This window comes from Salvelinus fontinalis, chromosome 18 (assembly GCF_029448725.1).
Source record: "Salvelinus fontinalis isolate EN_2023a chromosome 18, ASM2944872v1, whole genome shotgun sequence".
NCBI classification, from domain to species: domain Eukaryota; kingdom Metazoa; phylum Chordata; class Actinopteri; order Salmoniformes; family Salmonidae; genus Salvelinus; species Salvelinus fontinalis.
In genome coordinates, this window is record NC_074682.1 from 44,530,321 (window position 1) to 44,541,466 (window position 11,146).

General features: G+C 44.8%; 1 protein-coding gene across 1 annotated transcript; it reads left to right on the plus strand.

Annotated features, from left to right (window-relative positions):
* The first annotated feature begins 7,922 nt into the window (after positions 1–7,922).
* Positions 7,923–9,855, plus strand: LOC129815617 (homeobox protein XHOX-7.1-like). The gene is made up of 2 exons (XM_055869590.1): positions 7,923–8,466; positions 8,813–9,855. Exons 1-2 carry the CDS (start codon positions 8,034–8,036, stop codon positions 9,229–9,231), a joined length of 852 nt encoding a protein of 283 aa, XP_055725565.1. The 5' UTR covers positions 7,923–8,033; the 3' UTR covers positions 9,232–9,855.
* The last annotated feature ends 1,291 nt before the right edge of the window (positions 9,856–11,146 follow it).

The window sequence follows — 11,146 nt, forward strand, 5'->3', positions numbered from 1 at the left end:
ATGTATCCAGGGGGTGAGGCCTCATTTAACACAGTAAATTCATCAGGCTTAAGCCATGTTTCAGTCAGGCCAATCACATCAAGATTATGATCAGTGATATGTTCATTGACTATAACTGCCTTTGAAGTGAAGGATCTAACATTAAGTAGCCCTATTTTGAGATGTGATGTATCACGATCTCTTTAAATAATGGCAGGAATGGAGGAGGTCTTTATTCTAATGAGATTGCTAAGGCGAACACCGCCATGTTTAGTTTTGCCCAACCTAGGTCGAGGCACAGACACAGTCTCAATGGGGATAGCTGAGCTGACTACACTGACTGTGCTAGTGGCAGACTCCACTAATCTGGCAGGCTGGCTAACAGCCTGCTGCCTGGCCTGCACCCTATTTCATTGTGGTGCTAGAGGAGTTAGAGCCCTGTCTATGTTGGTAGATAAGATGAGAGCACCCCTCCAGCTAGGATGGATAGTGGTCATTTACCTACTCATTGTGGGCCTTGTCTCGACAAAGCAGTATATCCTTCGGGTCACTCATTAAAGAAAAAAGCTTTGTCCAGTTCGAGTTCGGGAAGATACAGGCATCCTTCCTAACTTAGTTGCCGGAGAGGAAGGAAACTGCTCAGGGATTTCACCATGAGACCAATGGTGACTTTAAAACAGTTACTTTTAGGATGTTTTTTATTTAACTAGGCAAGTCAGTTAAGAACAAATTCTTATTTACAATGACGGCCTACCCCGGCCAAACCCTAACCCGGACGATGCTGGGCCACTCGGGAGCCCCAAGTTACAGAGTTTAATGGCTGTGATAAGAGAAAACTGAGGATGGATCAACAACATTGTAGTTACTCCACAATACTATTGTCACGATCGTGTGGCGGATTAACGGACCATAATGCAGCTTTTGGAAAATAAGCCATCTTCTTTTATTATAACACGAAGATGAACACGACACAAAAACACTTTAACAAAACAACAAAACGACCGTGAAGCTACAAACGTTGTGCACAAACATACAGGCTACTAACGTTCTTACATAGACAATTACCCACAACCAATGAGAGCCTATGGCTACCCTAAATAAGGCTCCCAATCAGAGACAACCGAAATCAGCTGTCTCTAATTGGGAACTCATTCAGGTAACCATAGACTCTCCTAGATAACTAACCAACATAGACAACGCTAGACATATACACTCAACACAAAACCATCTACTACACCCCATAACCCCTTTACCAAATAAACACCCAAAACCAACAAAACATAAACATTACCCATGTCACACCCTGACCTAACTAAAATAATAAAGAAAACAAAGAATAATAAGGCCAGGGCGTGACATAACCCCCCCCTTGAGGCGCTAACTCCGGGCGCACCATACACAGTCTAGGGGAGGGTCTGGGTGGGCTCCCCTCCACGGTGGCGGCTCCGGCTCTGGTCGTAGTCCCCACGTCACCACAGTACCTAACCACCTCCTAGGCTTCCTCCAAACGACCCCCCTCCACATTAACCCCATTGCATTAAGGGGGAGTTCCGGACTAAGGGACAGCTCCGGACTAAGGACCAGTACCAGGGTAAGGGGCAGTACCAGGGTCAGGGGCAGTACCAGGGTAAGGGGCAGCACCAGGGTAAGGGGCAGCACCAGGGTAAGGGGCAGCACCAGGGTAAGGGGCAGCACCAGGGTAAGGGGCAGCACCAGGGTAAGGGGCAGCTCCAGGGTAAGGGGCAGCTCCAGGGTAAGGGGCAGCTCCGGACTGAGGAATGGCAGCTCCGGACTGAGGGACTGCAGCTCCGGACTGAGGGACTGCAGCTCCGGACTGAGGGACGGCCCATGGCTGGCTGACAGATCTGGCTGCTCATGGCTGGCTAACGGATCTGGCTGCTCATGGCTGGCTAACTGATCTGGCTGCTCATGGCTGGCTGACGGATCTGGCTGCTCATGGCTGGCTGACGGATCTGGCTGCTCATGGCTGGCTGACGGATCTGGCTGCTCATGGCTAGCTGACGGATCTGGCTGCTCATGGCTAGCTGACGGATCTGGCTGCTCATGGCTAGCTGACGGATCTGGCTGCTCATGGCTAGCTGACGGATCTGGCTGCTCATGGCTAGCTGACGGATCTGGCTGCTCATGGCTAGCTGACGGATCTGGCTGCTCATGGCTAGCTGACGGATCTGGCTGCTCATGGCTGGCTGACGGATCTGGCTGCTCATGGCTGGCTGACTGATCTGGCTGCTCCTGTCTGATTGGCGGCTCTGGCAGATCCTGTCTGGTTGGCGGCTCTGGCAGATCCTGTCTGGTTGGCGGCTCTGGCAGATCCTGTCTGACGGACGGCTCTAGCGGCTCCTGTCTGGCTGGCGGCTCTAGCGGCTCCTGTCTGGCGGACGGCTCAGTGGGCTCATGGCAGACGGGCGGCTTTGCGGGCTCATGGCAGACGGGCGGCTTTGCAGGCTCATTGCAGACGGATGGCTCAGATGGCGCTGGGGAGACGGATGGCTCAGATGGCGCTGGGGAGACGAGCAGTTCAGTCAACGCTGTGCAGACGGCAGACTCCTGCCGGCTGAGGCGCACTGTAGGCCTGGTGCGTGGTGCCGGGACTGGTGGCACCGGGCTGGGGACACGCATCTCAGGGCTAGTGCGGGGAGCAGCAACAGGACGCACAGGACTCTGGGGACACACAGGAGGCTTGGTGCGTGGTTTAGACACTGGTGGTAAACGGCTGGAGACACGCACCATATAGCTAGTGCGTGGAGGAGGCACTGGTGGTACTGGATTGGGGCGGGGAGGTGGCGCCGGAAATACCGGACCGTGCAGGCGTACTGGCTCCCTTGAACGCCGAGCCTGCCCAACCTTACCTGGTTCTATGCTCCCCGTTGCCTGACCAGTGCGGGGAGGTGGAATAACCCGCACCGGCCTATGTAGGCGAACCGGGGACACCATGCGTAAGGCTGGTGCCATGTACGCCGGCCCGAGGAGACGCACTGGTGACCAGATGCGTTGGGCCGGCTTCATGACATATGGCTCAACGCTCAGTCTAGCCCGGCCGATACGTGGAGCTGAAATGTACCGAACCGGGCTCTGCACGCGTACAGGAGACACCGTGCGCTCTACTGCGTAACACGGTGTCTGCCCGTACTCTCGCTCTCCACGGTAAGTACAGGGAGTAGGCGCAGGTTTCCTACCTGACTTCGCCACACTCCCTTTAAGGCCCCCCCCAAGAAATTTTTGGGTTGTACTCACGGGCTTCCAGCCTTGTCTCCGTGCTGCCTCCTCATATCGCCTCCTCTCGGCTTTCGCTGCCTCCAGCTCTTCACGAGGGAGGCGATAATCTCCAGGTTGATCCCACGGCCCCTTACCATCCAGTATCTCCTCCCATGTCCAGAAATCCTTTGTGGGTAGGTCCTGTTGCCGCCTTCCATGCCGCTTGGTCCTATGGTGGGTAATTCTGTCACGATCGTGTGGCGGATTAACGGACCAAAATGCAGCTTTTGGAAAATAAGCCATCTTCTTTTATTATAACACGAAGATGAACACGACACAAAAACACTTTAACAAAACGACCGTGAAGCTACAAACGTTGTGCACAAACATACAGGCTACTAACGTTCTTACATAGACAATTACCCACAACCAATGAGAGCCTATGGCTACCCTAAATAAGGCTCCCAATCAGAGACAACCGAAATCAGCTGTCTCTAATTGGGAACTCATTCAGGTAACCATAGACTCTCCTAGATAACTAACCAACATAGACAACGCTAGACATATACACTCAACACAAAACCATCTACTACACCCCATAACCCCTTTACCAAATAAACACCCAAAACCAACAAAACATAAACATTACCCATGTCACACCCTGACCTAACTAAAATAATAAAGAAAACAAAGAATAATAAGGCCAGGGCGTGACAACTATCCTAAATGACATAGTGAAAAGAAGTAAGCCTGTACAGAATAAACATATTCCAAAACATGTATACTCTTTGCAATAAGGCAATAAAGTAAAACTGCTAAAAATTTGAAAAAGAAAAATGTACTTTATGTCCTGAATACAAAGCTTAATGTTTGGGGCAAATCCAACACAACACATTACTGAGTACCACTCTTCATATTTTCAAGCATGGTGGTGGCTGCATCATGTTCCGGTATGCTTGACATCAGCATGGACTTGGATGTTGTTTCGGATAAAAAAATAAATGGAATAGAGGTAAGCAAGCACAGGCAAAATCAGAGAGGAAAACCTGGTTCAGGCAGCTTTCCAACAGACCTTGGGGGAGAAATTCACCTTTCATCAGGACAATAACTAAAACACAAGGCCAAATATACACTGGAGTTACTTACCAAGACAACATTGAATGCTCCAGAGTGGCCTAGTTACGGTTTAGACTTAAATTGGCTTGAAAATCTATGGCAAGACTTGAAAATGGTTGTCTAGAAATGATCAACAACCAATTTGACTGAACTTGAATAATTAAAAAAGAAAAATGTCCAAATATTGTACAATCCACTTGTGCAAAACTCTTAAGAGACTTACCCAGAAAGGCTTACAGCTGTAATCGGTGCCAAGGGCACTGTATATGTACCATGTCTAAGTTGTAACATTATGACTTCTTCATTGGTTTGTTTTGTCAGTGAGGAAGGCGAATTTGGACATAAACCTGCAAACCAGACTTCAGACAAGTCTGCGAGCTTTGGAGACTGCATGGCATTTTGAAGCTTAAATGACCGTGAGGCATTGTTACCAGAGCCATCTATATATATATATATATATGACTCTGATTGTTACTTACTGGCAGCAAAGTGCCTCGTTACGCCTGACCGAGCTAGCCACTTTGAAATAGGATACATTATCTATAATTATGGAGATCTTGGAGGAGGCTGTTGGCTGTCCCTTTCATCTTTCTGAAGTGCATCATAATGTGGTGATCAAATTAATTTAGGCCACTCAAAATTGGGCATTCCATTCTGTGCTAAGCTCAGTGATTTCTTAAAGAGACCTGATCAGGGAATGTGACACAACAAAAGTTTGCCAGAGTTCGATAGTCAGTGAGACATCTCATGTGGGGTTGGTGTGTCCATAAAGCGTGTCTATAATGCATCCAATGTACGTGCACTCATTGATTATTTTATAAAAATGCATCGAAAAATAACACCATAATATTAGGATATTCTGCCACTGCCAAATAGTTCCACAAGCATCAGCAACATAAACAAAAAGAAGCTATAATGTTCACAAGCAACTTGGTGTTTGTGTTTAAAACCTGAATATGTCCAGATGAAAGTCATTTTCTTTCACCAGGTGCAAATATTTTGCCTAAAATGCCTTTTGACATCAACATTGATTTTATTTATTTTAAATCAAAACTGTCAGACTTTGCATGAAAAGGGTTAAGACAACTTTCAGAGGGGACCACAATGGAACTTTGTCTTGCCTCCTTGCCTCTTGATTCCAAATCAAAGGTAGTTTAGAAAGTTAAACAAAGCTCAGATGAGGCTTACAGTTGTTTTGTATCGCAGCTCAGCCCTCATTTGTTGCCTTGGAATTTAAACGAAACGGTATGGTAATCCTCTTTTCCCTGGCAAATTATTATTTTGAAAGGGCATAGTGTTTGGGATGCTAATTGCCCCCAACATTGTTTTCCTCCACCACTATCCCTCTGTTCACAACGCAAATAAACTCAAGTAAACAAGGAAGAAAGTCTTTACACAACACTCTGGCGCACTTCAAGGGGAGATTTAACATACAAAGTCGCTCCTTTCTCTTTCTGTGTCCCCAGACCTGGTAAAATACATCGATTAAAGCGTCACGAACGGATGCAGTCGCTTGATCAGAGGAGTTAATGTATATCATGTGTGCCTATTTGTGTTTACTCGCGCGGACCATTTTACGAGTGCGTGTTCGAAGATGGAGAAGTGCGCGCGAACCGTGAGCAGGCGCTCGTCGGGGGACTCAACTTCAAACAGACGTGGAACACATGAGATCCCAGCGACTTCAAAGAGAGCACGCGGTGAACACGCAGTGCCACTCATTCTTGGTTATGGACTTAAGTGTTTCCAAAAACATACATAGTTGCAGATGTATTTCCCCCTGAGCACCGGATGTAGAATGAAGGAAATGCTAAATTACACATTTGCGTGTAATTGTATTAGTTATATAAGGAATGAATAACCTATTGATCCCAAAACAAAAGTGGAAACAATTTACAGTTGATGGTAGATATTACAGCTAATTCACACCTAACAACAGTAGAAATAATTGATAGGCTACCTCAACTGTCATTCCTAAATCATGTCACTTTGAGTGGTGTAGTTACGCAAGATAAAACAAGAATTTATTCTCAGGTCTTGAGACAGCTTCAGAGCTAAATCACCATGTTCCCGTTAGGCCTACTAACCACTGTAGGGAAACCTAGATACGTTGCTTCCTAGGAATCCTTTTCAGCAAGGGGCTCTCTGAAAATAAGTAGTGGGATTGGGAAGCATTGACCTTTTCTTCTGAGTCGCCTATTATTACACTAGCTATAGCGACCCATTTCAATTGTTGGGAATGGCGTGCGATCGGCTGAGAAAGCTAATTTTTCAGGCTGAATAGTAATGTCCCAAGGCTAGGGCGGGCAAGGAGGAGGCGGGTTGCGCTCTCGATGCGGGTTAAAGACTTTCAATAGTCTCCCTAAAGTCAAACCCTCTGATCATGCCGATGCTGGCGCCTAAAAACAACATAACTTGTCTGCCTATTAGAGGGACTGACAAATCGTGACAGATTGTTTATACTTAGCAATTAGCGACGCAGACGCTTTCCAGAGAGATAAATAGACTGCACGAAATAGTAATAGTTAAATTCGTGATTTTCGTACACAATTGAGATTGCATGAGCTGTGCTTCATTTTAGTGAAGAGCAATTGAAGAGAAAGAATAGCCTACTCTATAGAGTTATAACTGCACGACACTGTGCGTGCGTCAATGAGGAAAATACGGTCATTAATCAATTTCAGATAAATAATAGAGAACAAACAACTGAGTAAGCGTTGGCCCTATATCTCGCTATATAAAAAAAACATGATACACATGTATCTATTAGAATAGGACTATTCAAGTATACGCAGAGTAGACAGGTAAATCAATGACAGCCTGAACATAGGCTCCACGGTTGCCTCCACCACCTTCCTTGACTCCACATCATTTTTTACCTTAATGGTTGTAGTCAAAGGGAAAGATCCCAGTAATCCCTCCCCCAAGCCTGATAATTACCCCTAAATGACTGCGAAGGGCTGTGTGTTTCAATATGATTAGAGCCCTGCAGCCATCAATAAAAATTGCTTTGTAAGAGGCCGATCACATAAAGGAAGGCAGTAAATGTTGGCCAACATTCGAGAGTTTCTATTTCACTTTAATTGTTGAACATAATAGCATAATAAAGTCGTACAAGACATGAGATAAGTAAATAGTATAAAACCTATATAGGCTACAGCAGCCTGTATATTGATTTGATAATAAGTTCAATATAACATGAAACTTATAGCTTCCTCTGATGGGCCCATTTAACTGACAGCGCAAGCAGGAATAACCACAGTCACCGATACTATAAGAGTACCACCACCACTGCCATAATAATAACATCAATAATATTAAGAATATTCTAAATTGTAATATAAATGATCGTATTGAAAAATTATAGTATTGAAAAAGTATTTTCCCCCCCAATTTATGTTATACCATTCCAAATTAAGTATTTGCACAAGTTTTGCTAACTTTAAGTTGTAAAATGTAGCCTAAAATGTTTACTTTTCCCTGCCAATCAAATAACCAAGCATCACATCAGTTTTAGCTGAGATTCCTTCCTAATCGAATGGCTTCGTCCCACCCACCTCACATCTGATTGGACGGTGGCGTCCCTACGCCTGCCTTATAGCAGTGCTCGACAGAGTGTTCAGATAAACATGAGGATGCCACTAGCATAGGAGCAATCCAGCAATTTTTGTGACTCAACTTTTAAATTCTTCGATTGTTTACCCCCAAGTAAAGGCCGAATCTTTATGGCCCCAACTGTTGCCATGTCAGCTTTATCCGTTGGCTTGAAAACAGAAGACATTCCCTCACGTTCGGGTCTCGTTGGCACTGGAGAGATGCAGACCAATTTGAGCAGGGTGGCGGAGGAGAAAAGGATAAAGCCCAAAGTAGCGATTCTTCCCTTCAGCGTCGAGGCTCTGATGGCCGACAGGAAACCGAGAAGAGACTTGACATCTCCAGAAAGATCATCCATGTCGGGGTCATCCCTGGCGCTAGGCTCAAGGATGGGCTCGCTTTCGAGACTGGATAACTCGGCCCCCTCCCTGGCCATCGGGTCGCTGTTCTCAGTAGGCGACATTATGAACATGCAAGAGGACGCATTGATTAAACCCGAGAGTCCAGAAAGTCAAGACCGAAATTCTTGGATACAGAGCCCTCGCTTTTCGCCTACTCCTCCACGTAAGCGTTCTCTTTCTATTTATCCTTCCATAATGTGTGCGTAAAATCAACTGCGATACGCCATAGAGCTTTACAGGATGCAATTAGGTGAAACGTGTTGCATGATTTATAGCAACGTTGTATTGAGTTTGATCATTTTAGTTTGGCCTATATCATTGCAGTTTAAGCACATAATAATTTGGTATTTTCGAACGTATCTGCTTTAACGAATTCCTATGTTAAAATCACGCTGCAGTTCCATAAAGTGTTTATTATTAATTCTGTACATCAAAACAACACAACTTGCACATTTCCGTCACATTGAAAGCATTGGGTTTAACGATGTTTTCTGTCTTGGTTATTGCAGGAAGGCTAAGTCCCCCCTCCTGTCCACTGAGAAAGCACAAGACCAACAGAAAGCCCCGGACCCCTTTCACCACGTCCCAGCTCCTGGCTTTGGAGAGGAAGTTTCGACAGAAGCAGTACCTCTCCATCGCCGAGCGCGCAGAGTTCTCCAACTCGCTCAACCTGACGGAGACGCAGGTGAAAATATGGTTTCAGAACAGACGAGCCAAAGCCAAGAGGCTCCAGGAGGCAGAACTGGAAAAACTGAAAATGGCAGCCAAGCCAATGCTGCCTCCAGCGTTCGGGATTTCCTTTCCGTTCGGTGCGCACGTCCCCTCGTCTTATGGAGGGTCGCACCACTTTCAGAGGCACTCCCTGCCAGTGTCTCCCATGGGACTGTATGCAGCTCATGTCGGATACAGCATGTATCACCTCGCCTGACGTGAAGGAAGGAAGGACATATTTTGTGCCATGTAGACTATGAAGTGCTTCAACATAGACCCACATCGCCAAAATACTATCTGGTGTTGCATATTTTGACTGGATAGTCATGAGTAAGGACTGCCTTGTAGTAGTGCTATGTTTTCCTCGGTATGTCAAGTATATACATCTACTTTGCCATTAGTTTGATGCCACGGTTGATTATTGGGTCACTAAAACTCCTACTGGCTACCCGAGTCCACCCAAAAGTTAAAGTTAGACCATCCCAAAGTTCTACGCACCAGCATGGGGTTTTGCACCAACACACATAAGACCCAAAGGTAGGTTGGGCTTTCATCACTAATGTGGACTGTTGTCACTACAGACTAAGATGCTATACTTTTCATGTGCATTTTTGTCAATGCATAAAATAGTGGCTTACTGAATCCAAAGTCAATGAACGCTCTTTGTTAAATTAGAAGAACCACACCATTTTTATATATATTATAACAGCACTGTCTGTTTGAATGATTCCCTTCAGAAGGGATTTGTGTACTGTAAAATACTGTATATTTGAAAAATATCCTCATTTATATTGAATATATTTGTGACATAAATTAACAATAAATGGTTTATTATTTTTTATTGAGCAGTTCTTCGTGTTGACTGACAGTACAAATGACTAGAATAGCCTATATGATATGTAGGCCTAATTGAAACTCGAACGTGCCAGCAGTTATTGAGTATTTAAAACATTGCACCAGGGTTTTCTTACACGTCGTTGATTTAAGGTAACATTTAGTAACCATAATAATGTGGTTTCGACGTCAGAAAATATCGAGTTCAATGAGTGTAGACAGTGGTTGGAAAACTACAGGCTATTGGAAGACTATTTGTAATAGGGGAAATAATTAAAATGCAGGGGAAATTAGTTATATGTAGGGAAAATAACTAACATGCAGGGGAAAGTACATTTATGTAGGGAAAAATAACTAACATGCCGGGAAAATAACTTACATGTAAAGGAAATAACTGACATGCAGGGGAAATGACTTATATGCAGGGGAAATAACTAACAGTCAGGGAAATGACTTATATATACGGAAAATAACTAACGTGCAGGCAAATGTGAGGAAGAGTAGTCTCCCGCTGGTTGACTCAACATTGTTTCCACGTCATTTAAATGTGGAACCAACGTGGAAGACGTCTGTGCCCAGTGGGCTATATTTCAGACCAATCTACCCTTAAATGTTATTACATGTTTCTATCCATGAACTTCATCAACAAAACGTAGGTTTATTAAAAATATGTGCTCTGAATGCTATGGTTTATTGTACGTACAATCGAAAGTAGGACTTAAGCCTGATATTTCAACTAGCATTGTGGTAAAGTAGCCTAAACCAAAATTAAGCCTTTTTAAGTAAAAAATGCAGGAACTTTTAAAATAAATGCACACACAGGCGACTATGCAAAGACCGAATATAAGCAAATGTCATGTATGCTTTGTCTGTGTAACCACTGTGGGGTAGCCAGCTTATAATGTCTTTCACCCATATTTTTGTAATTGTGAAAGAGCAGCAGTTTCATGAACATTGCAGTGTAAGTGTTACAGCTTTGAATTAGACCTGTCAAATGTCATTTCGCTGAGCAAAACGCGGAATGTATTTCTACAGCTGTTGTCCATTGCTTTGAAATATCTCACCCAGATTTTGTTGGCGCCAGAAAAGCACAGGGGGGGACCAACATCTACAACCATCATTGTGCGGATTTAAACACTCCGGTAAATTAGAGATTGAGTCTAGGGCTAAATTGCCTGTAAACGATTCGGTGGAATGTCATTTTCGACTGTAATTAGCCAGGTGACACCTACATTATGGATAAACCACGGTGTTAGGCAGACAGACGTGTGTCATTCGACACATAAATACAGGCTTCT